The sequence below is a fragment of the Pristiophorus japonicus genome, chromosome 14 (genome assembly GCF_044704955.1).
Source record: "Pristiophorus japonicus isolate sPriJap1 chromosome 14, sPriJap1.hap1, whole genome shotgun sequence".
NCBI classification, from domain to species: Eukaryota; Metazoa; Chordata; class Chondrichthyes; family Pristiophoridae; genus Pristiophorus; species Pristiophorus japonicus.
Window position 1 is genome coordinate 109,488,055 of NC_091990.1, and position 27,836 is coordinate 109,515,890.

The window sequence follows — 27,836 nt, forward strand, 5'->3', positions numbered from 1 at the left end:
TTTGGAAAGGCAGGGATTAATTAGGGACAGTTAGCAGGATTTGTTAAGGGAAGATCGTGTTTGACTAACCTGATTGAACTTTTTGAGGAGGTAACCAAGAGGGTCTATGAGGGTAGTGCATACGATGCAGTGTATATGGACTTCAGCAGTTTTTGATAAGGTCCCACATGGTAGATGAGTCAAGAAGGTTAAGGCCCATGGGATCCAGGGCAAAGTGGCAAGTTGGATCCAAAATTGGCTTGGAGATAGGAAGCAAAGGGTAATGGATGATGGATGTTTCCAGTGGGGTTCTGCAGGGTCCCTTGCTTTTTGTGGTATATATCAATGATTTAGATTTGAATATAGGGAGCATGATTAAGAAGTTTGCTGACGACACTAAAATTGGCTGTTTGGTTGATAATGAAAAGGAAAGTCATGGGCTGCAGGAGGATATCAATCTACTGGTCAGATGGGCAGAGCAATGGCAAATGGAATTTAATTCAGAGAAGTGTGAGGTGATAATAAGGAAAGAGTATACACATTAAGCGGTAGGCCATTTAATGGTGTAGATGAACAAAGGGACCTTGGAGTGCTTGTCCACAGATCCCTGAAAGTAGCAGGCCAGGTGGATAAGGTGGTTAAGAAAACATACGAAATGCTTGCCTTTATTGGCCAAGGCATACAAGAGCAGGGAGGTTATGCTTAAATTGTATAATACTTTGGTTAGGCCACAGCTGGAGTACTGCATGAAGTTCTGGTCGCTATATTATAGGAAGGACGTGATTGCACTAGAGAGGATGCAGAGGAGATTTACTAGGATGTTGCCTGGAATGGAGAATCTTAGTTATGAGGACAGATTGGATAGGCTGAGTTTGTTCTCATTGGAACAGAGGAGGTTGAGAGGAGACCTCATTGAGGTGTACAAAATATTGAGGGGCCTGGGCATAGTGGATAGTAAGGGCCTATTTCCAGTGGTGTAGGATCTATTATGAGGGGGCATAGTTTTAAGGTGGTTGGTGGAAGGTTTAGAGGGGATTTGAGGGGGGGGCTTCTTTACGCAGAGGGTTGTGGGGTTCTGGAACTCGCTGCCTGGAAGAGTGGTGGATGCAGAAACCCTCGCCACTTTTAAGAGATGGTTGGATGGGCACTTAAAGTGCAGTAAGCTGTAGGGTTATGGACCTAGATCTTGTAATTGGGATTAGACAGGATGACATTTTGTTGGCCGACACAGTATTAATGGTAAGTACTGAAGGAAATTGAATATGGCTAGGGTGATCTTCTGAACAAGTTTTGATCGCCTGGATGGGTCGGAGAGGAATTTTCCCATTTCTTTTCTCCCTACATTGGCCTGGTTTTTTATGTTTTTTGCCTCTCCCAGGAGATCACATGGCTCCAGTTGGGGTGGAGTGTAGATTGTTCAGTATAAGGGGTGTCGCAGTTGTGTAAGGTGGACTGGTTGGGCTGGGTGCTCTTTGCCTTTGTCATTGTTCATATGTTTAAATGTAACCTTCAGGGCTGCTGACCAAGGGCCTTGCGGCTCTTTGTCGACCAGTGCGGACACGATGGGCCGAAATGGCCTCCTTCTGCGCTGTAAATTTCTATGTTTCTATGTGACATGAGGAAACATTTTTTTTTTTTAAATGCAGTGAGTTATGTTCTGGAATGCTGATTCAATAATAACTTTCAAAAGGGAATTGGATAACAAATTTGCTGGGCTATGGGAAAGGAGCAGGTGGAGAGGGACTAATTGGAGAGCTCTTTCAAAGAGCCCACACAGGCACAATGGGCCAAATGGCCTGCTTCAGTGCTGTATCATTCATTCTATGAAAACATGTGCAAGTGTAAATGGAAGCCAAATTTCTGAAACAAATCCCAATGGACTGTAAATTTTCTATATACAGTCTCAGGAACCAGAGCAAAACATGTTTGTTTATATTTTAAGAGTCTAAAATTAACTTATAATTTACTACCAATTTTCCAATGTACGGTTAACAGGAGATCGAACGGCGAGAAGTGTTGAAAATTATGAGGGCTTCTGCTAACGTAAATCAGGAAAAAAACAATTTCCACTGGTCGGTGAATCGATAAATAAGAGGACATACATATCAGAGCATCACAAATCAAGAGAATGGGTTGAGAATTTATGTTTTTTCCTTTTTTTTTTTAAAGACAGACTTGTTAGGACGTGGAATGCTCCCCATCAGAAACACTGCTTGAAGCAGAATTCATGAGGGTTTGTTTTAAATAAAGGAATTGGATAAATAATTGAAAAAGTCAAACTTAACAAGGGTACGAGGACTGGGAAGGCGAATGGATAGCTTTTTGAGCGCCTGCCAAGGCACGACGGCCCAAATGACCTCCTCCTGTGTAATGAAATTCTCTGATTCTATACTTGCAGCAGGTAAATCATTCTGCTATTTTGATATATCTACAGCAGACCTCCCAAAACCCATGACCTCTACCACCTAGAAGGACAAGGGCAGCAGGCGCATGGGAACACCACCTCCTGCAAGTTCCCCTCCAAGTTGCGCCGCATCCTGACTTGGAAATATATCAGCCGTTCCTTCATCGTCGCTGGGTCAAAATCCTGAAACTCCCTCCCTAACAGCACTTTGGGAGTACCTTCACCACACAGGACTGCGGCGGCTCACCACCACCTTCTCAAGGGCAATTAGGGATGGGCAATAAATGCTGTATTTGCCAGTGACGCCCAGATCCCATGACTGAACTTTTTAAAAAGTACTCAAACCACCTTAGGCAAAGTTTTGCTCCTTTTAAGCTTACCACTCGTACGTTCCACTTTCAATAGGAAACATTTCTCTGAACAGAAAAAGATACTTTGTCTAAAAGCCCCAAGGGTGAAATATTAGTTAAGTGCTCAAAATGCAGCAGCTAATTAAATGCCATTTTGCCTTGAGAATATTATGGTATAGGTATTTTGATTGAATTAGTTCATTTTGTGACTTAACGGATGCTGCCAGAGGCAAGGTTTGCCTTGAAGTGACTTGCAAGGCATCTCTTATTTAATTTCAAACTCAAAAGGCAGCCCTGTTCCATTATTGAACCTGTCTCAAATCTGGACAGCCATTTTGGACCGTCGAAGCCCTTCAGCGATTCCCCCCCTCAGCCTTGATGACCGATGGCGAAATACATGGAAGAATCATATCATAGAAATTTACAGCACGGAAGGAAGCCATTTCGGCCCATCGTGTCCGCACCGGCCGACAAAGAGCTACCCAGCCTAATCCCACTTTCCAGCTCTTGCTCCGTAGCCTTGAAGGTTATGGCACTTCAAGTGAACATCCAAGTACTTTTTAAAAAGTGTTCGAGTTCTACGACATACGGAATGGATTCCTTATACAGTACAACTGGAAAGATCAAACCTTCCTCGCAAACAGAGGACAACAATCAACCACCTCAGAACTGGTCATGGTAGATGCTGCCACCTTCTCCACAGATGCAAAATTAAAGCCTCCCCATCATGCGACTGTGGAGCTCCTAATCAGACCCTGGAGTACATCGCTGAGCACTACCCTCGGAGGGAATTCGCAGGCAGCTGTTACACCTGAAGCTTTGGCCTGGATATCTGACTTAGATATTGACATTTGATTGGCTTTGCTACTACCATATGAAAGAAGAAATTATTGCAGTTACATTATTGAACTTATACTGGCTTCTATTTGCAAGCAGGATTTGTGTTAATTCCAAAATGAGTAATTTATGGCCTATTGATCACAACCTCTCCTAGGATCAGCTCAGCTTCAAAGAATGTATTATTGGGACATTAAATTAGCAATAGTCTACCATCATACACCATGCTGGACTAGTGTGTTATTTTGACATTGAACCAACAGAAAAACAGGCCTTCATGGCTCAGTGTATTTATTAAATTGCGACACATTTTTGAACTGATAAACCTGAGATACCGGGCAATGGAGAAAAAAAAACATATTGAAGATGATACTGAGTGCAAGGTCAGTGAACACCATTCTCGTGAACACATCCACTTTCCAATATTAAATGCAAACACTCAAGGGATAGCCAGCTAACTCAAGGGATTTACAACCTTGTCTTGTTTCCTGCCTCAACTGCTCTCCTCTTAAGTGCACATTTCATGAAAATAGAACAGGTATTGAGGTCAGTAAAACTTAATGATTTCTCATTACAAACTTCATTCTATTGGAAGAAAAGATGGGATATGATTTAATAAGCAAGGCAATAAAAGATCTTCGGCAAATCCACGCCACCCACCCCCCAGCAAATGCATCACTTGAGTATCCAGTGACTTCAATCAAAGGCTAAAGAAACGATAAAAGTTCTAAAAAATCAACAGGCTGCAGCCACACTGAAACACCCACGAGAAACTGAACTGTAGCACTAACCTCAGTCCCACATCTTGATTACCAAGCTGAAGATCAAATGGCAAGTCGTTTAAACTCAGTTCAATAGTAAACAAAGAACTCGCCGGCACGGCAATAGACAGAGTTAGTGAAAAGTTGAAGGTTCGTTCTCGCTTTACTAACTTCCCGATCTTATTTACACTGTTGTGGGGAAGGCACCGAGTCAGCACTGGGTTGGGAAGGTGGGGGGGTGGGGGGGGCGGGAAATGGAAGAGAGAAGATAAAGTAATGATCGTGCCTGTCCGCATGTCTGGCTGAGAAGTGGCACTGAGGAAGGATGCCCGCACCGCTTCCCCATCACCCACCACCCCCCCTCTTATCTCTTATTCATCGACGTTACAATACAGGAACAGACCATTCGGCCGAACACTCAGTGTCGATGTTTACTCTGCACGAATTGACGCTACTTCCTATTTTGCTATCATGTGCAAATTTCCACCCACTCCCTTCTAGAGCTATGTCCAAGACATTGAACTGCAGTGACCAGGAGTGGCCCCAGAACTGATCAGGGGTCACAAAAGTTGTACAAGGCCAGATCTAGGTTAGATGTCAGGAGAACAGTGAACCTGTGGAACAGGCTGCCGTCTCCTGTGGTGGATGCAGATTTGCTGAATTCCTTCAAGCGAGGACTGGATTTGATTCTGGCTGGGGTAGAGATCACTCCTGGACGATTGCCTAGATGGGTCGGAGAGGAATTTCCTTTACTTGTTTTTTTGCTTTTCCCAGGAGATCACATCGTTTCGGAGGGTGGAGTGTGTCATGTTATGTAACACCACTGTATTGCTGTATACTCTCAACCTAGATGCACACCTTGACCACAAGGGGTGAACTTGTGGGAGACACTCCTTACCTGATCACACAGGTATAAAAAGGGAGGTCCCACGCAGGGTCATCGTCTTTGGAGTCCTGTGAATAAAGAGTTACGGTCAGAGTGACCTTGTCTCCAGAATGTGCCTTGTGTGGTTCCATGCTGTAGAGTAAGGACTTTACATTGGCGACGAGAAACGGGAATTCACAGCCCACGAGAATGGCCACTGGTAGCACTGAGGAACGGTACTGTGTTGGGGAAGACTGGGACGATTTTGTCGAGAGGCTTCAGCAAAGCTTTGTTACGAAAGAATGGCTGGGGGATGTAGCGGCCGACAAGCGAAGGGCTCATCTTTTTACTTGCTGCGGACCTGTGGTGAACCTGTGGAATTCTCTACCACAGAAAGTTGTTGAGGCCAATTCACTAAATATATTCAAAAAGGAGTTAGATGAAGTCCTTACTACTAGGGGGATCAAGGGGTATGGTGAGAAAGCAGGAATGGGGTACTGAAGTTGAATGTTCAGCCATGAACTCATTGAATGGCGGTGCAGGCTAGAATGGCCGAATGGCCTACTCCTGCACCTATTTTCTATGTTTCGATGACCAAAGACTTACGCGCTCATGAAGGACTTACTAGCACCCGAAAAGCCGGCGGACAAAACCCTTGAAGAACTTTGCAAATTGATCGGGGAGCACCTCAAACCGGCGAGTAGAATACATATGGCCCGACACAGATTCGACACCCACCGACGTCATGAAGGACAGAGCATAGCGGACTTCATAGCGGACCTCCGGCGTTTGGCCAGCCTCTAAGGTCACAGATGCCTGCAGGGGGAGGAGATGCTTAGGGACGACTTTATCGAGGGCATCAGTTATGCGGGAATTTCCCGCAAATTAATTGAGACCAAGGACTTGACCTTGGAAGCGGCGGCATTGATGGCTCAAACTTTCATGGCGGGAGAGGAAGAGACGAAAATAATATACGCGATGGATCAGGGAGTCAACATCATCAATGCGACTCAGAGCCCCGCAGGCAGGCAGGAACAGTCCGACATTCCCCAAGCAACAATAGACCCCAGAGTAGGACTTCAATAGAGGCAATGGCAGGCTGAGCGGACATTCACGCCATCACTGTGGACAATGCAGCCCGGGATGGGGCCATTGACGCCCACTAATAGGGTACTTAAGAGCAGTCAAAGGGACAGTCAGCGCAGAATGCCTGGCCATCGTCCCTTTGTTCCCAACAATGGAAACTTTAACTCATGCTGGAGGTGTGGGGAAAACACTCAGCTAGATCTTGCAGATTTCAACAATTTGTCTGCAGGAACTGCAATCTCAGTGGCCACTTAGCTCGAATGTGCAGGAAGTCTGCTACCAGACTAATATATGAGGCGGGTGGACCAGAAGAGGGTTCTTTGAGGCAGGATGACTTTTGGGACAAATCGATGGATGCCGAGGTTCAGCGGGTCCATGAGGCGAATATTCACAGTTCATACACCAGAATGCCACCAATGATGATGAGGGTTTTATTAAACGGTATCCCTGTACGCATGGAGCTGGACACTGGGCCAGCCAGTCACTCATGGGCGTTCAGCAATTTGAGAAGCTATGGCCACTTAAAGCCAGTAGACCCAAATTAGCACGTATTGAGACACAATTACGGACTTACCCTAAAGAAATCATTCCGGTGCTAGGCAGTGCAATGTTGGCTGTCACACACAACGGGTTAGTGAATTGGCTGCCGCTCTGGATTGTCCCGGGCAATGGTCCCGCAATGTTGGGGAGGAGCTGGTTAGCCGAGATGAACTGGAAATGGTGGGATGTTCACGCAATGTGGAGCGAAGTTTGTGCTCACAATTCCTACAACAATTCGATTCACTATTCCAACCTGGCGTCGGGACCTTCAAAGGCACTAAAGTAGTGATACACATCACCCCGGACGCCAAGCCAATGCACCACAAAGCCAGAGCGGTGCCGTATGTGATGCGGGAAAAGATCGAGAGCGAATTGGACCAGCTGTTGAGAGGGCATCATCTCACCTGTTGAATTCAGCGACTGGGAGAGCCTCATCGTTCCCGTCCTAAAAGCGGATGGCTCTGTCAGGATCTGTGGTGACCACAAGGCCACCATCAATTGGGCGTCCCTACAAGATCAATACCCGCTCCCGAGAGCGGAGGACCTCTTCGCCACGCTGGCAGGCGGCAAGCTGTTCACCAAGTTGGACCTCACTTCAGCCTATATGACCCAGGATCTGGCCAACGAATCTAAACTACTGATCACCATCACCACGCACAAGGGACTGTTCGTTTATAACAGGTGCCCATTTGGCATTCGATCAGCGGCCGTGATTTTTCAACGAAACATAGAAAGCCTGCTTAAATGGAGAGACGCGAGTCCGGGGTCGGCGAGAGGCCGACAAAAGGCCGCGAGAGGCGTCTGGAGGTGCGTGGAGACCCCCGAGTCCGGGGTCAGCGAGAGGCCTACAAAAGGCCGTGAGAGGCGTCGGGAGGTGCGTGGAGAAACGTGAGTCCGGGGTCAGCGAGAGGCCTACAAAAGGCCGCGAGAGGCGTCGGGAGGTGCGTGGAGAGACGAGAGTCCGGGGTCCGTGAGAGACCTACAAAAGGCCGCGAGAGGCGTCGGGAGGTGCGTGGAGAGGCGTGAGTCCGGGGTCGGCAAGAGGCCTACAAAAGGCCGCGAGAGGCGTCGGGAGGTGCGTGGAGAGACGCGAGTCCGGGGTCGGCGAGAGGCCTACAAAAGGCCGCGGGAGGTGCGTGGAGAGACGCGAGTCCGGGGTCAGCGAGAGGCCTACAAAAGGCCGCGAGAGGCCAGCCGGTGCAACTACAGGCAGAGGACAAAAAAGTAGAAAGAAACAGAAAGGTGACGTCACAGCCAAGGGGGTAAGTGATTGGCGAGTAGTTTTTCTTTTTCTTTCTTTTTTATATCAGTCAGTAACTTTTAACATTGTTGTTGCCAATTTAAGTGTATCTAAGGGTTAAGTCATGGCAGGAGAGCTCGGTCATGTGATATGCTCCTCCTGTACCATGTGGGAACTCAGGGACACTTCCGGTGTCCCTGACGACTAAGTGTGCGGGAAGTGTATACGCCTCCAGCTCCTGACTGACCGCGTTGCGGAATTGGAGCTGAGGGTGGATTCACTCTGGAGCATCCATGATGCCGAGAATGACGTGAGTAGCACGTGTAGCGAGTTGGTCTTACCGCAGGAGAAGGATCCACAGCCAGCTAGGGAATGGAAGACCAGCAGGAAGAGTAGTGCAAGGAAGGTAGTGCAGGGTGCTTTGAGTGCTGTTGAGGGGGATGACTAATCAGGGGAGGGCAGCAGCAGCCAAGTTCATGGCACCGTGGCTGGCTCTGTTGCACAGGAAGGCAGGAAAAAGAGTGGGAGAGCGATAGTGATAGGGGATTCAATTGTGAGGGGAATAGATAGGCATTTCTGCGACCGCAACCGAGACTCCAGGATGGTATGTTGCCTCCCTGGTGCAAGGGTCAAGGATGTCTCGGAGCGGGTGCAGGACATTCTAAAAAGGGAGGGAGAACAGCCAGTTGTCCTGGTGCACATTGGTACCAACGACATAGGTAAAAAAAAGGGATGAGGTCCTACGAAACGAATTTAAGGAGCTAGGAGCTAAATTAAAAAGTAGGACCTCAAAAGTAGTAATCTCGGGATTGCTACCAGTGCCACGTGCTAGTCAGAGTCGGAATCGCAGGATAGCGCAGATGAATACGTGGCTTGAGCAATGGTGCAGCAGGGAGGGATTCAAATTCCTGGGACATTGGAACCGGTTCTGGGGGAGGTGGGACCAGTACAAACCGGACGGTCTGCACCTGGGCAGGACTGGAACCAATGTCCTAGGGGGAGTGTTTGCTAGTGCTGTTGGGGAGGAGTTAAACTAATATGGCAGGGGGATGGGAACCAATGCAGGGAGACAGAGGGAAACAAAATGGAGACAAAAGCAAAAGACAGAAAGGAGCTGAGGAAAAGTGGAGGGCAGAGAAACCCAAGAAAAACAAAAAGGGCCACTGTACAGCAAAATTCTAAAAGGACAAAGGGTGTTAAAAAAAACAAGCCTGAAGGCTTTGTGTCTTAATGCAAGGAGTATCCGCAATAAGGTGGATGAATTAACTGGGCAAATAGATGTTAACAAATATGATGTGATTGGGATTACGGAGACGTGGCTCCAGGATGATCAGGGCTGGGAACTCAACATCCAGGGGTATTCAACATTCAGGAAGGATAGAATAAAAGGAAAAGGAGGTGGGGTAGCATTGCTGGTTAAAGAGGAGATTAATGCAATAGTTATGAAAGACATTAGCTTGGATGATGTGGAATCTATATGGGTAGAGCTACAGAACACCAAAGGGCAAAAAACATTAGTGGGAGTTGTGTACAGACCTCCAAACAGTAGTAGTGATGTTGGGGAGGGCATCAAACAGGAAATTAGGGGTGCATGCAATAAATGTGCAGCAGTTATAATGGGTGACTTTAATATGCACATAGATTGGGCTAGCCAAACTGGAAGCAATACGGTGGAGGAGGATTTCCTGGAGTGCATAAGGGATGGATTTCTAGACCAATATGTCGAGGAACCAACTGTGGGGGGGGGGGAAGGCCATCTTAGACTGGGTGTTGTGTAATGAGAGAGGATTAATTAGCAATCTCGTTGTGCGAGGCCCCTTGGGGAAGAGTGACCATAATATGGTGGAATTCTGCATTAGGATGGAGAATGAAAGAGTTAATTCAGAGACCATGGTCCAGAACTTAAAGAAGGGTAACTTTGAAGGTATGAGGCGTGAATTGGCTAGGATAGATTGGCGAATGATACTTAGGGGGTTGACTGTGGATGGGCAATGGCAGACATTTAGAGACCGCATGGATGAAATACAACAATTGTACATTCCTGTCTGGCGTAAAAATAAAAAAGGGAAGGTGGCTCAACCCTGGCTATCAAGGGAAATCAGGGATAGTATTAAAGCCAAGGAAGTGGCATACAAATTGGCCAGAAATAGCAGCGAACCCGGGGACTGGGAGAAATTTAGAACTCAGCAGAGGAGGACAAAGGGTTTGATTAGGGCAGGGAAAATGGAGTACGAGAAGAAGCTTGCAGGGAACATTAAGACGGATTGCAAAAGTTTCTATAGATATGTAAAGAGAAAAAGGTTAGTAAAGACAAACGTAGGTCCCCTGCAGTCAGAATCAGGGGAAGTCATAACGGGGAACAATTGAACAAGTACTTTGGTTCGGTATTCACTGAGAAGGACACAAACAACCTTCCGGATATAAAAGGGGTCAGAGGGTCGAGTAAGGAGGAGGAACTGAGGGAAATCTTTATTAGTCGGGAAATTGTGTTGGGGAAATTGATGGGATTGAAGGCCGATAAATCCCTAGAGCCTGATGGACTGCATCCCAGAGTACTTAAGGAGGTGGCCTTGGAAATAGCGGATGCATTGACAGTCATTTTCCAACATTCCATTGACTCTAGATCAGTTCCTATCGAGTGGAATGTAGCCAATGTAACCCCACTTTTTAAAAAAAAAGGAGGGAGAGAGAAAACGGAATTATAGACCAGTCAGCCTGACCTTAGTAGTGGGTAAAATGATGGAATCAATTATTAAGGATGTCATAGCAGCGCATTTGGAAAAAGAGGTGACATGATAGGTCCAAGTCAGCATGGATTTGTGAAAGGGAAATCATGCTTGACAAATCTTCTGGAATTTTTTGAGGATGTTTCCAGTAGAGTGGACAAGGGAGAACCAGTTGATGTGGTATATTTGGACTTTCAGAAGGCTTTCGACAAGATCCCACACAAGAGATTAATGTGCAAAGTTAAAGCACATGGGATTGGGGGTAGTGTGCTGACATGGATTGAGAACTGGTCGTCAGACAGGAAGCAAAGAGTAGGAGTAAATGGGTACTTTTCGGAATGGCAGGCAGTGACTAGTGGGGTACCGCAAGGTTCTGTGCTGGGGCCCCAGCTGTTTACACTGTACATTAATGATTTAGACGAGGAGATTAAATGTAGTATCTCCAAATTTGCGGATGACACTAAGTTGGGTGGCAGTGTGAGCTGCGAGGAGGATGCTATGAGGCTGCAGAGTGACTTGGATAGGTTAGGTGAGTGGGCAAATGCATGGCAGATGAAGTATAATGTGGATAAATGTGAGGTTATCCACTTTGGTGGTAAAAAGAGAGAGACAGACTATTATCTGAATGGTGACAGATTAGGAAAAGGGGAGGTGCAACGAGACCTGGGTGTCATGGTACATCAGTCATTGAAGGTTGGCATGCATGTACAGCAGGCGGTTAAGAAAGCAAATGGCATGTTGGCCTTCATAGCGAGGGGATTTGAGTACAGGGGCAGGGAGGTGTTGCTACAGCTGTACAGGGCCTTGGTGAGGCCACACCTGGAGTATTGTGTACAGTTTTGGTCTCCTAACTTGAGGAAGGACATTCTTGCGATTGAGGGAGTGCAGCGAAGGTTCACCAGACTGATTCCCGGGATGGTGGGACTGACCTATCAAGAAAGACTGGATCAACTGGGCTTGTATTCACCGGAGTTCAGAAGAATGAGAGGGGACCTCATAGAAACGTTTAAAATTCTGACGGGTTTAGACAGGTTGGATGCAGGAAGAATGTTCCCTATGTTGGGGAAGTCCAGAACCAGGGGTCACAGTCTAAGGATAAGGGGTAAGCCATTTAGGACCGAGATGAGGAGAAACTTCTTCACCCAGAGAGTGGTGAACCTGTGGAATTCTCTATCACAGAAAGTTGTTGAGGCCAATTCACTAAATATATTCAAAAGGGAGTTGGATGAAGTCCTTACTACTAGGGAGATCAAGGGGTATGGCGAGAAAGCAGGAAGGGGGTACTGAAGTTGCATGTTCAGCCATGAACTCATTGAATGGCGGTGCAGGCTAGAAGGGCCGAATGGCCTACTCCTGCACCTATTTTCTATGTTTCTATCCATTCCTGGAACGATCGTATTCCAGGACGACATCCTCATCACGGGTCGAGACACCGAGGAACACCTCCACAACCTGGAGGAGGTGCTCCACCGACTGGACCGGGTAGGCCTGCGACTCAAGTCACTGAATCCAAAACAGAGGCAATTCGACGAGCACTGCAACATATCGGAGTTGCGTTCATTCCTGGGACTGTTGAACTATTTCGGGAACTTTCTGCCGAACTTGAGCACATTGTTGGAGCCGCTACACGTGCTCCTGCGTAAGGGTTGCGATTGGTTTTGGGGGGACTGTCAGGAACGGGCTTTTGATCGGGCGCGAAACCTACTTTGTTCAAACAAGTTGTTGACCCTGTATGACCTCTGTAAAAAAAAATTGGTTCTGACATGTGATGCATCGTCTTATGGGGCAATGCTGAGGGGCAACTACAACCTGTGGCTTATGCTTCCAGGTTGCGCGCTCAAGCAGAATGGAGATATGGGATGGTCGAGAAGGAAGCGCTTGCATGTGTCTATGGTGTCAAAAAAAATGCATCAATACCTCTTTGGAAGGAAGTTTGAATTAGAGACGGACCACAAGCCATTAACATCCCTGTTGTCAGACACAGCAAGGCCATCAATGCCAACGCATCATCTCACATACAGCGATGGGCTCTCACGCTGGCTGCTTATGACTACTCCATCCGGCACTGGCCCGGCACTGAAAATTGCGCTGACGCGCTCAGCAGGCTTCCACTGGCCACCACTGAGGGGGCAGCGGAGCAAAGCGCCGAGATGGTCATGGCTGTCAATGCCTTTGACAGCACAGGCTCCCCCATCACAGCCCGCCAGATCAAAATCTGGACAAACAGAGATCCCCTCCTGTCCCTGATTAAGAAATGTGTCCTGACTGGGGATTGGGCGCCCGCACACGGAGCATGCTCCGAGGTCGTCAGACCGGTTCATAGACAGATGGATGAGCTCTCCATCCAAGCCAACTGCCTACAATGGGGCAGCCGGGTAGTTATGCCCCATAAGGGCAGGGAGGCATTCATCAGGGAACTCCACAGCGAGCACCCAGGCATTGTGCTGATGAAGGCCATTGCCCGGTCACACGTTTGGTGGCCTGGAATTGATTCAGACCTGGAACACTGTGTTCGCAGGTGCACGACCTGTGCCCAGCTGGGTAATGCCCCCAGGGAGGCCCCGCTCAGCCCGTGGCCCTGGCCCACTAGGCCATGGTCACGTATTCATGTTGACTACGTGGGCCCGTTCATGGGTAAGATGTTCCTTATTGTGGTAGATGCGTACTCGAAATGGATCGAGTGCATCATTCTGAATTCATGCACGTCACCCACCACTGCGGAAAGCCTACATACGATCTTTGCAACCCATGGCTTGCGTACATCCTGGTTAGTGATAATGGCCCATGTTTCACAAGCTACGAATTCCAAGAGTTTATGTCGGGCAATGGCATCAACCACGTCAGGACTGCGCTGTTCAAGCTGGCCTCCAATGGCCAGGCGGAACGTGCGGTCCAAATCATTAAGCAAGGTATGCTCAGGATTCAAGGACCCTTACTACAATGCCGCCTATCGTGTCTCCTGCTGGCCTATAGTTCCCAACTGCAATCGCTCACGGGGATCCCGCCCGCAGAGCTACTAATGAAACGGACACTCAAAACTCGGTTGTCCCTTATTTACCCAGTCCTGACCGACATTGTTGAGGGCAAGCGCAAGTCACAAAACGTGTACCATGACCGTAATTCGAGGGGGAGACGTATAGAAATAAATGATCCTGTATTCGTCCTCAATCATGCCATGGGGCCCAAATGGCTTGAGGGTACTGTAATTGACAAAGAGGGGAATAGGGTTATCGTGGTAAAATTCAACAATGGTCAGATATGCTGTAAGGTTCAGCATCGACACGGAGGAACCTGAAGATGACCATGAGATGGAGCTCACAACACCGCCAGTGAACAAGCAACAAGAGCAATCAGAAGAATGTACAATCCCTGCGGTCAGCCCGGAATCACCACAGGTGACAGACACTCATGTCAGTGTACAACAACCAGAGCCCCAACTGCGGCGCTCCACGAGGGAGCGTAGACCACCTGAAAGACTAAACCTATGATCCCAATAAGACTTTGGGGGGGGGGGGGGGGGTGGGGGGGTGGTGGTGGAGGGGGGGGAAGGTGATGTCATGTATGTCACCACAATGTAACACCACTGTATTACTGTATACACTCAACCTAGATGCACACCTTGACCACAAGGGGTGAACTTGTGGGAGACGCTCCTTACCTGATCACACAGGTATAAAAAGGGAGGTTCCACGCAGGGTCATCGTCTTTGGAGTCCTGTGAATAAAGAGTTACGGTCACAGAGTGACCTTGTCCCCAGAATGTGCCTAGTGTGGTTTCATGCTGTAGAGTAAGGACTTTACAGAGAGTGTGTATATGTTGTGATACACAAGGTATCGCAATTGTTTGGGACAGGCTCGATGGACCAGATGGTCTTTGCCTGGTCGTCATTGTTCGTATAATCCTTGTGGTATACCACCACTACCACTGGAAAAACTGCCCTCAACTCCTACTCTGTTTCCTCCCCTCCAACCATTATTTAATCCGGTTTGCTACCCTCCCTTAATATTCATTCCCTTTAATCTTCTCTAACAATCTCATCTGTCGTACCTTCATGAAGGATTCTAGGCAGACACTCCCAGCGTGTCGCTGAGGGACATCTGCACGGTCAGAGGTGCAGTCTTTCGGATGAGATGTTGAACCGAGACCCCGGTGTCCTGGCCAACAGTTGTCCATCAACTAACATCACTAAAAAACAGATTATCTGGTCCTCATCACAGTTTGGTGGCAATTTGATGGCCTACATTTTTACACGTAGGGGATTTAAAATTTGTACAAGGGGGTTGAACCTTTCACGACCTCAGCACTTCACAGCCAATGAAGTACTTCTGGAGTATAGTCACTGTTGTAATGTGGGAAACGCAGCAGCCAATTTGCGCATAGCAAGCTCCCGCAAACAGCAATCGGACAATGACCAGACAATCTATTTTAGCGATGTTGATTGCGGGAAAAATATTAGCCAAGACACCGGGGAGAACTCCCCTGCTCTTCTTCTAAATAGTGCCCTGGAATCTTTTACGTCCACTTGACCGAGCAGACGGGGCCTCGATTTAACGTCTCATCTGAAAGGCAGAACCTCTGACAATGCAGCACTCCATAGCACTTCACTGGGAGTGTCAGCCTAGATTTTTGTACTCAAGTCTCTGGAGTGGGACTTGAACCTTCTGACTTATGCGAGAGTGCGACCCACTGAGCCAAGGCTGACAGTGACAGAATTAAATCGGCATAACCAATGTATGTACTTTAAGTGAATGCCTCAGGGTGAAAGTGCATTGAGAAGTGGAGGATCTGCAACATTTTCAACAGAGGACTCTTCAGCTTGGAAAGGAGACAACTATCTTGCCTTATATAGAGAGGTATAGGAACAGAAAAGGTTAACCCTGAGCTTTGCTTCAAATTAAACCACAACTACAGGAAAGTTGTCCTAAGTAAAAACTGACTAAAAGCACCAATGTCAGGAAGCAGCTCTCCATGTAGAGTGGCCCATACCTGGAATGGAGGTAAAACATTCTGCAGTCTTTTCATGAGACGGTTTGATGAACCATTCGGCTATGGTCCCGCTGTGAAAGGATCATAGCTTTCTAAGGAAGGATGGGCTAGATAGGCCAAATGGCTCCCCATTATGGCACTAAACTCAGGGATATGAACAGGGAGCCACCATTACATTGCCCACTCCATTGCACAGTGCTGCAAAGCAAAGTCTTAGCGCTCGCATACTCAAAAAGCAAGCAAATAAGACTACTTGCTGCCACTGATTAAGATGGTTTTTACGATTATGAAAGAGTTTGCTAGGATAGACATCAATTTCTCTACGTCTATCCTAGCAAACTCTTTTTGTGGGGGCGACCAGAACTAGAGCTAATTAATATAAGTTACAGGTAGTCAGTCACCAATAAATCCAATAGGGAATTCAGGAGAAACTTCTTTATTGAGAGAGTGGTGAGAATGTGGAACTCGCTAATACAGGGAGTAGTTGTGGTGAATAGCACAGATGCATTTAAGCTAGATAAACACGAGGGAGAAAGGAATAGACAGTTGTGTTGATGGGGAGAGATGACGAGGGGGTGGGAGGAAGCTCATGTGGAGCATAAATACCGACACGGAACCAGTTGGGCCAAATGGCCTGTTTCTGTGCTGTACATCCTATCTTTCCCAAGCGGTGTCTCACCCAATGCCTGAACAGCGCGGCGATGGCAATTTAGCAGTGTTACACTGCACACGGTATTGACGCGGGTACGGTCTGCTGCACAATTGGAACAGACAAGACCCTTTGTGGCCACAAATCAATTGAACCTTCCAACTTTATTGCAGAGATGAACATGACGGCACTTACAATGAGACACGTGACTAGGGGCTGAATCACCTGGAAAGTCACCTTCATATATTGAAGAAAAAAGGGAAAATTCTATCATTGGGGAGACGCGCACTTTTAAAATAAAAAAGTACTCCAACTGGGGGAGTGCAACAGCAGAATGGAGGTTAGAAAAGTTGAGAAGGTAAATCTGAGTTCTAACACAGAGCGGAGCGATGGAAGATTTCCAGATGCTGTCTCGCGCAGTGAACCGGGCAATCAAAATGATATTTGTCAAATGAACTGTTTAACGACTGCTGACGGAGTCAAATCACATTTCAGAGCAAGCCGCAATGTGCCCATTGCTCAAATAATCCAACCCGCTTCAAATCGATGCGGAGTTTTAAATCCACACCGTTTTTTAAAAAATTTTGCGAAGAAGAAAATTCTATTGTCCGACAGGTAACTGGCAGTCTGAAAAGGGAAATCAGTCTCTGCCAAGTTGAACTTCTGTTTAAAGGACTTAACTTGAAAATATTAGCCCAAACATACATTATATTAGCTACATTTAGAGATATTCAGATAGACAAATGCAATTTTTTGCCACCAGATACATGTTTCAGCAACCTTTGCCAATAAAAAACAAAATACTAGTGGACTCGACAAGCAGAACATTTCCAGAATGCAAGTGTGCATTGTGGAGAAAAATAGGGATAATCTGTCCAGCAAAGGGAGGGAGGGGAGATGAGGAAGGCAGGGGAGCAAGACGGGGGGGGCGGTGTGAGGAGACAGACCAGGGGTGGGGGGAATGCGGAAGACGGGGGGCAGCTGACGGGGTGGGGGGGGGGGAAGTGGGGGAGAGAGAGAGACAGACGAGGGGGGGGTGAAAGAGAGAGGGGAGACAGATGGGGGAGGGGTGAAAGAGAGGAGAAACAGACGGGAGGGGGGGGGGGAAGGAGAAGACGAGGTTGGGGGGGGGGGGGGGGTGGAGGAGAGAGACGAGCAGGGGGAGGAGAAGGGAGGAGGGCGAGAGAATGCCGTGAAGGTTAAAGATTATTAAACTGGACCATGCAGTCTAACATGATACGACCTGCAGGCTCGGGGCACCACTCAGAGTTAAAGCTTAGGTTACAGATTCTTCAGTTGTAATACAGGAACTCGATCGTTACCTTAATAACTGTTTTCAGCAGTCCCTACTCCGTGCCAACTAGTTTACAGGACCCCCTTTTGTTAATCAACCGGACAGAGAAATCAGGCTGAAGTTTTTCATTTCCCATTCGAAATCTGTTATCAGTCCAGCCGCGAGCATCGCAATTCCCTCTGCAGATTGATGAAACTTACCTCGATGGTTTACACGCAATGGGAACAAAACAACAGGCTAAAGATCTCTGAATGCAGGAGCAGTGCAAGAGCCAGGACAGGCGCACTTGTGCAAAGGCGGCAGCGCTCGCAGCATCCTCGGGCATCACTTTTGAAGCTCGGCATGTCCAGGACCCTGCTCGTCATTCCCCTGCCTTATTTATGAGCTGCCGAGGCCCGGCAGCAAAACACTGACTGCATCGCTCAGCCGTCCTTCAGAGCTTTCCGCTCCCAAGCTGCCCGATTCTCAGAACAACCTTTCCGTTCGATGCATTAAAATCACAGGCGAGTCGAGCCGCCAAGTCCAATCACTTCTGTGGCAAATGCTGAGTCGGAAAGAGTGCCGCTGTGTCAGTGCTGACGTGCTGGAACCCTCCTCCGCTCTCCTTTGTTCTGCATTTGTGACTGCAATTACTCCAACTCTAAGCAGGCAAGAAGATGGTGCAATTTGACATCGGACGCAGTCGGGATTTTTTTTCTCTCCCTGCCCAGTATGCAACCAGCTGCTCCTATTACCACATGTCACATTTCGCCTTAGCTGCCTTGACTAAACTGTAATGAAATATTCATAACTGGCCCACCAACTGTTCCACCCACTCAGAAAATCGGGAGCGACACGATTTGCCCACAAGGGTACTCGCAAAAAATACTTGCTTATTGTCACTAACTGTTTATCCCAGGAATGCCAGTGAGCAACGGTGCAAAAATAATGTGTGTGTTCACGAAAAATAAATTATGAAATCTCTTTGAATCATAAAATGACACAGCAGAAGAGGACACCATTTGGCCCATCGTGTCTGTGCCGGATCTTTAAAATTAGTCCCACTCCCCTCCTTGCTGGTTCCCCATGAAAATAATTCTGTACATTTTTAATATTGTCCAATATATATTGTTGCACATTTAGATTTCATTGCCGTACCACAACCAATCTCTCCTTCAATGGTCTCAAATGCAAGACACGTACTGTGACATTGAAGAATATAATTCAAATTGAATTATCGAGCTAAAATATGCAAGAGGGTAAATATTCATCTTCTATAAATTTGTCAATTCTACAGAAATTAGAGTAAGGAGGAAAGGTCATTATAGGAATACAAAGGAACAGAGACCGGGTCGAGGAGAAAGGGAGCAAGAAGGGAAGGAGGAATTTCTTCTCTCAGAGGGTCGTGAATCTTTGGAATTCTCTACCCAGCGAGCTGAGGAGTCTGGGTCACTGAATATATTTAAGATGGAGATAGGCAGAGTTTTGAACGTTAAGGGAGTCAAGGGTTACGGGGAATGGGCAGGGAAGTGAAGTTGAGGCCAAGATCCGATCAGCCATCATCTTATTAAATGGCGGAGCAGGCACGAGGGGCCAAATGGCCTACTCCTGCTCCTATTTATGTTCTTTTGTTTTCTGTGCCGAGCATAACTTCCTGCCTTTCAATGTCTCTGTCGGGCTCTCTGCACATCTACTGGACAAGTGTGTGCTGCTTCACTACCCTTTTCTTCAAGAGTGAAGGTTACATTTCTATTCCTCTCCACTTCAGGATTTGAGTATAGGAGCAGGGAGGTCTTACTGCAGTCGTAACAGGGCCTTGGTGAGACCAATTTTGGTCTCCTAATCTGAGGAAGGACATTCTTGCTATTGAGGGAGTGCAGCGAAGGTTCACTAGACTGATTCCCGGGATGGCAGGACTAACATATGAAGAAAGACTGGATCGATTAGGCTTATATTCACTGGAATGTAGAAGAATGAGAGGGGATCTCATAGGAACATATAAAGTTCTTTCGGGATTGGGCAGGTTAGATGCAGGAAGAATGTTCAGATCCAAGGGTCACAGTCTAAGGATAAGCCATTTAGGACCGAGATGAGGAGAAACTTCTTCATCCAGAGAGTGGTGAACCTGTGGAATTCTCTACCACAGAAAATTGTTCAGGCCAGTTCATTAGATATATTCAAAAGGGAGTTAGATGTGGCCCTTACGACTAAAGGGATCAAGGGGTATGGAGAGAAAGCAGGAATGGGGTGCTAAAGTTGCAAAAATGATCAGCCATGATCATATTGAATGGTGGTGCAGGTTCGAAGGGCTGAATGGCCTACTCCTGCACCTATTTTCTATGTTTCTATGTTTCACCCACCCAACCCTGCCCGCACCACATGATCAGAGTAACTCTCGCAGCAGCAGCCATGCTCTCACTACAGATCAAACTCAGGTTGGGCAAAAACATTCCATCATAAACACAACGTTCTCACCAACTCAAGAGAGAGAGTCATGGCACCAACTGTGAGCGTCGAGGGCTATGGAATACTGGCAGGGAAGTGGAGTTAAGGCCATCAGTTCAGCCATGATGTTACTGAATGGTGGAGCAGGCTCGAGGGGCCAAATGGCCTACTCCTGCTTCTTATAAGAACTTAAGAAATAGGTACAGGTGTAGGCCATACGGCCCCTCGAGCCTGCTTCGCCATTCAATAAGATCATGGCTGATCTGATCATGGACTCAGCTCCACTTTCCTGCCCGCTCCCCATAACCCCTTATTGTTTAAAAACTGTCGATTTCTGTCTTAAATTTATTCAATGTCCCAGCTTCCACAGCTCTCTGAGGCAGCGAATTCCACAGATTTACAACCCTCAGAGAAGAAATTTCTCCTCATCTCTGTTTTAAATGGGCAGCCCTTCTAGTTCTAGATTCCCCCATCAGTGGAAACATCCTCTCTGTATCAACCTTGTCAAGCTCCCTCATAACCATATATGTTTCGTTAAGATCACCTCTCATTCTTCAAAATTCCAATTAGAGGCCCAACCTACTCAACCTTTTCTCATAGGTCAACCCCCTCATCCCTGGAATCAACCTAGTGAACCTTCTCTGAACTGCCTCCAAAGCAAGTAGATCCTTTCATAAATATGTAAACCAAAACTGCACGCAGTATTCCAGGTGTGGCCTCACCAATACCTTATATAGCTGCAACAAGACTTCCCTGCTTTTATACTCCATCCCCTTTGCAATAAAGGCCAAGATACCATCGACCTTCCTGATTACTTGCTGTACCTACATACTATCCTTTTGCATTTCATGCACAAGTACCCCCAGGTCCCGCTGTACTGCGGCAGTTTGCAATTTTTCTCCATTTAAATAATAACTTGCTCTTTGATTTTTTTCTGCCAAAGTGCGTGACCTCACACTTTCCAACATTATACTCCATCTGCTGAATTTTTGCCCACTCACTTAGCCTGTCTATGTCCTTTTGCAGATTTTTTCTGTCTACTCACACATTGCTTTTCCTCCTATCTTTGTATCGTCAGCAAACTTGGCTACGTTTCAATCTATATTAATGACTTGGAAGAAGGGACATAGTGTAAATAGTTGGGATCCCAGCGGCACCCCACTAGTTACTGATTGCCAACCAGAGAATGAACCATTTATCCCGACTCTGTTTTCTGTTAGTTAGCCAATCCTCTATCCATGCTAATATATTACCCCCAACCCCGTGAACTTTTATACTGTGCAGTAACCTTTTATGTGGCACCTTGTCAAATGCCTTCTGGAAGTCCAAATACACCACATCCACTGGTTCCCCTTTATCCACCCTGTTCGTTACATCCTCAAAGAACTCCAGCAAATTTGTCAAACATGACTTCCCCTTCATAAATCCTGACCAAATTTTGCTTTTCCAAATGTCCTGTTACTGCTTCTTTAATAATGGACTCCAACATTTTCCCAACCACAGACGTTAGGCTAACTGTTTTATAGTTTCCTTCTTTATGTTCTGATGTTAACTGATCTACAGGTAACGAGTGAACAATAACTTGTATTTATATAGAGCCTTTAACAGTGAAACACCTCCAGGCACTTCACAGGAGCGTTCAGACAAAAATTGACACCAAGGCACATGAGGAGAGATCAGGACAGGTGACAAAAAGCTCGGTCAAAGCTTGATTAAGGAGCGACATAAAGGGAGAGAGAGGGGTAGAGAGGCAGAAAGGTTTAGTGAGGGAATTCCAGAGCTTAGGACATAGGCAGCTGAAGGCACAGCCACCAACAGTGCAGCAATCGAAATCAAGGATGCTCAAAGAGGCCAGAATTGAAGGAGCACAGAGTGTGTTATAGGGCTGGAGGAGATTACAGATAGGGAAAGGGTAAGGCCATGGAGGGATTTGAACACACTGATGAGAATTTTGAAGTTGAGGCATTGCTAGATCAGAAGCCACTGTAGGTCAGCAAGCACAGGGGTGACAGGTGAACAGGACTTGGTGTGAGTTAGGATACGGACAGCAGAATGTTGGATGAGCTCAAGTTTACAGAGAGTAGAAAGTGGGCAGCCAGCCAAGAGAGCTTTGGAATAGTCGAGATTGGAGGCAACAAAGGCATAGCTGAGGGTTTCAAAGCAGATGGACTGAGGCAAGAGCGGAGACAGCGGCACCATGAGCCATGCGTGGATATATGTTTGTCTGTCAATAACAAACATATTAACACATATGATGTTCACTTAAAAATTACACTCAACTATAACATGACTTCTTTTTCCCCTCCATCTCCCAATAAATAAAAGTGCCACTGTAATGCCAACTGTCTCGCTTGCTTAGTTTCCAACAACATTATTCTGGGTTGAATTTGTAAGATCCACACTGCATACCAGCGCTGGGTTTCACACCAGAAGCGCACTGTACGGGTGCAGTATATATACACAAGTCCACTCAGCTAAATCTCAAGTATCTTGTAATGAGAGCATACGAGTGAGGCGCGCCATTACTGGCTTTGCCCCTGAATGTATGCCCAGATTTTACGAAGGCTCAGACCGAAAACTACAAGCAACCTCCTGCAAGACGCTGGGTAATAAGTTAAATCAGATTCCATTCCGTCAATCTAGGAGGGGCAATGGAATCAACAGAGGAAGCTGAAAAATAAAAAGGGTTAGACAAAACATGTTCTGAGGAAAGGTCACCGACCTGAATCGTGAACTCTGTTTCTCTCCAAGATGCTGCCTGACCTGCTTAGTGTTTCCACTATCTTGTGTTTTCATTTAGGACAAAATGACATATCCGCACATATTTCGACCACATATCCGCAGCATAACTAAGACCGCCTATTTCCACCTCCGTAACATCGCCCGTCTCCATACTTGTCTCAGCTCATCTGCTGCTGAAGTCCTCATCCATGTCTTTGTTACCTCTAGACTCGACTATTCCACACACTCCTGACTGGCCTCCCACATTCTACACTACGTAAACTAGAGGTGATCCAAAACTCGGCTGCCCCGTGTCCTAACTCGCACCAAGTCCCACTCACCCACCACCCCCTGCGCTCGTTGACCTACATTCGCTTCCAGTTAAGCAAAGCCTCACTTTTAAAATTCTCATCCTTATTTTCAAATCCCTCCATGGCCTCGCCCCTCCCTATCCCTGTAATCTCCTCCAGCCCCACAACCGCTCCCCCCACCCCCCGGCCCGAGATGTCTGCGCTCCTCTAATTCTACCCTCCTGAGCATCCCTGATTATAATAAATCGCTCAACCACTGATGGCCATGCCGTCTGTTGTCTAGGCCCCAAGCTCTGGAACTCCCTGCCCAAACCTCTCCACCTCTCTTTCCTCCTTCAAGACCCGCCTTAAAACATCTCTCTTTGACACCTGTGTTAATTTCTAATTATGCGGTTCGCTGTCATTTTTATTTCAAGTATCATATTTGCCAATGAAGAGCCTTGGGACGTTTCACTACGTTAAAGGCGCTATATAAATACAAGTTGTTGTTGTTGAAATATGTACATGGGTAGAATAATGACAGATGAAATTTAATGCCAGCAGCGTGACCTACAGCACATAGGAAGGAAAGTGGGCAACAAGTGGTCCAGAAATTAAAATAAAGGCCAATGTACGACTTTAAAATTACAAATAAATTACCTCTGCGCATCCTGATCCAATTATTCCCACTTTGTGAACTTCCTGCACCTGAAGATGACACTTGCCCATGATTCCCCATGTGGGGACTGACCAGTGTATAATGTTTCCCATCAAAGTTAATCATAACATCTCGAGGCCATTCTCTGATTAGGATATGAAGCATCAGGTTAAATTAATTAGCAGGTAAAAACATAAGAACATAAGAAATAGGAGCAGGAGTAGGCCATTTGGCCCTTCGAGCCTGCTCCGCCATTTAATAACATAGCTGATCTGATCATGGACTCAGCTCCACTTCCCTGCCCACTCCCCATAACCCTTTATTCCCATATCGCTCAAAGATGGTCATTACGTCAAGGTCTGGATGAGATCTGGAGAGAAGGAACCGCGGTTCACTAAGCGGACACTCCCAGTGCAGTGCTAAGGGAGAGCGTCTTTCAGATGAGATGTTAAACCGGGGCCCTGTTTCAGGTGGACGTAAAAGATCCCATGGCACTATTTCGAAGAACAGCAGGGGAGTTATCCCCGGTGTCCTGGCCAATATTTATCCCTCAATCAACATCACAAAAAAGATTATCTGGTCATTTTCACATTTCTGTCCATGAGAGCTTGCTGTGCACAAATTGGTTGCCACGTTTCCCACATTACAACAGTGACTACACTCCAAAAGTACTTCATTGGCTGTAAAGCGCTGTCGGGAGTTTTGACTGAAGGCTACAATACACCCAAAAAGGCTCATGGAAAAGAAGTCACCGAGAGTAATGTCTCCGAGTTTATAATGTGACATTAAAGGGGGGAGTGTAAGGTGTACACACTTTTACAGAAGACACAGAAAGAGGCCACAAACTAAAAATGATTTAATACAAGCTTTTGGGATTAACTGGACAAAGGGAGAAAAAGGCACCAGCCTGGGGCAGGTGGTGACTCATCACCAATTAAGAACAATCTCTGCGGTCGAGAGCCAAACATGTTTATGCATAGAAACAAAGGGATTCACACATTTCATAAAAACTCACAGAAGAGCCCCTGGATTGATTGGCCGGAGGGGGAATGACAATTCTCTCTAAAGACTAAGTCTGCAAGAAACCAGGACAACAAAAGGACTCCAACAAGGTGTACATTTTTGGAGAACGGGGTACTTACGATAAGGAGTTATCTTTTGCCCTGTCGACTCCGTATGCAAATTGGCGACATCCAGGACCATCACGGCAGTCAGTCAAACGGATCACCACAAACAACGTATCAATCCAAATACATTAACGGAAACCACAGCTAAGCTTTATTTTATTTATTCATAAAATGGATATACACACGAGCTGGGAGCAGCTCGGGGCGAACGAAAAGGAACGGAATCAACACAGAAGAAACGGAAAAGAAGCGTACGACCAGAAGAGGAACATCCGGTCACAGAACCAACAACCACGAACCTACAATCTACGGTTGCAACTACTAACTGGTGATTGTATGTCTTCGGTCAATTCTCAGAAGTCTTGTACTGTCGTTTTTAGTTCGTTTTTGCGTAATAAAACTGACAATTGGGTTAAGCCTAAACTTTGCGACTGTAATTCCAGAGGTCTACAAATCAAGGTACATTGTAAAACGAACACCCTACAGAAAATGGTGACTGCAGCAGGACCTCGGCGTTTGGAATAGGATCACGGACACAGATCAAGGGCAAGAAACCCTAGGGAGGCTTGGTTAAGTCTCAGGTCGGCTAAGGTAGTCGTACAAAGTAAGGAATCTCGAGGGCGGATAGGGTAACCAGAGAAGGAAGGAAACAGTCTTGGGTAGGCTGGAGTAATCCCAGGTTGACTAGGGTAGCCACCGAGAAAATTGCAGGTAGTCTGCGCAGGGGTCGCAGGGAGACCAAAGTACTCTCAAGGACGGCTAGGGTAGACAGAGGAGAAAGAGTCTCGGATAGGCTGGAGAAATCTCGGTTGACTGGGGTAGTCAGAGAAAAGCCAGAAGTAGTCGCGGGTAGTCTGCGAAGGGGTCTCAGGGAGGCCAGGGGTAATTTCATGGACAGCCAGAGGAGAGAAACAGTCTCAGACAGGCTGGAGTAATCTCGGGTCGACTAAGGTAGCCAAAGAGAGAAGCCAGAGTAACAGTAACTGCAGGTCACTGCGAGATGGTCTCAGGGGAGACCAAGGTAGTCAGGGAAAATTTCTCAGCCAGGGGCACTGGAAATGGACTCACCGCAGCAAAATGCGGTGGAGCCCGCAGCCAAGAAAGTCTATAGAGGCTAAGGTAGCTGCATATATATGCAATAAACTGGACATTTCAGAGCCATGGGCACGAGAAATACTACACTCTGGGGATCCACAGGAAAATGCGGCAGAGTGGACAGTTAGCAGTAACCATAAAGGGTCAAAAGAGAAGGCGATTCGGCTCATGTGCCTGCAGAAGCAGACACAACTGTTGAGAGACAATGTAGGACAGCTGGAGGAGGAGAATAAGAAATTAAAAAGTGACAAGCAGTTTTGAGAAAGTAAAGCAAGACCAAGGTATTAAGGAAAAAACGGTGCACAATCACCTAGAATATGTGCAGTGCCAGGTGACCGAATGCAAATGGCAGCAACAGACATACATCGATCAAAGTGAAAGGGACTTGGAGAGAGCCAAAGAGGCAGAAGAACAGCTAAGAAAAATAAAGATAGCATATCTGGTAGCTCAGAAACAGGGTTACAAGAGGGCAGATCACTGACATTGTAAAGAAAAGATCCGCCAGTTAACAGCAGAGTTAGACGGGGCCAAAGAGATGGTTTGTCTCATGGCACCAGGAGGCAGCGAGGAAGGTTGGGTTCCAGAGGGGAAAGAGTCAGGCGATGGGCCCGAGTATCACGAGCATTGGCCGGCTCCCGAGGTACTGGGACCCGCGAAACTGTGTCCCTTGAGACAGCAGAAATTCGGCCCACCCCCACCAAATGATGGTCCGGCACCATTACAAAGTGACTATGTGATCCCAGACATGCCACTTTCGCTGCAGGAGATGCTGACGGGTGTGGTAAAATTAAAGCAAGGAGGGGATGCCTCCGTTCATTTTGCCAATATGGAGCAGATAGGGTGTATCAATAACTGCAGCGAGGAGGAGAAAGTGAAGTTAACACTGCTCTCCCTGGAAGGGAAGCTGTATCAGAGTTTGTTTGTCGTCAGCAACCAAGTTAGGCTGAGGAACCCCACAGGACTTAAAGGAGGAAATCTTGGCAGCGCTAGGGTACAGTCAAGGTAGTCCATTCTGGCAAGTAGAACAGACTAGGCAGCAAGTAAACGAATCACACGATAAGTTTGCAGACAGACTGTGGCCTATTTATTTGAGGGCCACTGGAGGAAATCTGACACGGGCAGACTTAATAGGGGAACCCAGAAACCATTGGCTGAGAACCGTAATGGCTAACAGTTTACCACGGCTCAGAGCAAAGGTCGAAGCATGGTTTGACCCAGACGATCTCCAAAACACTGAGGCAGGGGTGTTGAGAAGATGAACTCTCGCTTTTAAGTCCAGACAAGGGGAAGAGAAGAAACTAAAAGGGGAGGTGCACAAAGTAAAAGGAGAAGTTAGGACAAAGAGAGAATGGAGACAAGAGTGAGGTAATGCGGGTCGATCCAGAGGGTGTTTTAACTGTGGGAAGTTGGGACACTGGAGCAAGGATTGTAGACTCTCAAGAGGAGGGAAGCCAGGGTACGAGGATGCTGAGGCAGAAAAAGGCTAAAGGAAGGTAGTCGACGACCCAGTACAGACTTTAGTCATCATCGTCATAGGCAGTCCCTCGGAATCAAGGAAGACTTGCTCCCACTCTTTAAATGAGTCCTTAGGTGACTGAAAAGTCCAATATAAGAGCCACAGTCCCTGTCACAAGTGGGACAGATAGTCTTTGAGGGTAAGGGAGGGTGGGACAGATTTGCCGCACGCTCTTTCTGCTGCAAGCACTTGATTTCTGCATGCTCTCAGCGATGAAATTCAAGGTGCTCAGCGCCCTCCCGGATGCATTTTCTCCACTTAGGGCAGTCTTTGGCCAGGGACTGCGAG

General features: G+C 47.0%; 1 protein-coding gene across 3 annotated transcripts in view; it reads right to left on the minus strand.

Moving 5' to 3' along the window:
- Window positions 1-27,836, minus strand: part of btbd10b (BTB (POZ) domain containing 10b) — a 125,190-nt gene that overhangs the window by 38,113 nt on the left and 59,241 nt on the right. The window contains exon 1 of one of the 3 annotated variants that reach the window (XM_070899480.1): window positions 17,918-18,331. The exons of the other annotated variants lie outside the window; for them this stretch is intronic. Within the exon in view, the coding sequence (XP_070755581.1) occupies window positions 17,918-18,042 (125 nt within the window). The 5' untranslated portion in view covers window positions 18,043-18,331. Of the gene's footprint in view, window positions 1-17,917; window positions 18,332-27,836 lie in introns of those variants that run through there. 3 annotated transcript variants of the gene reach the window in all.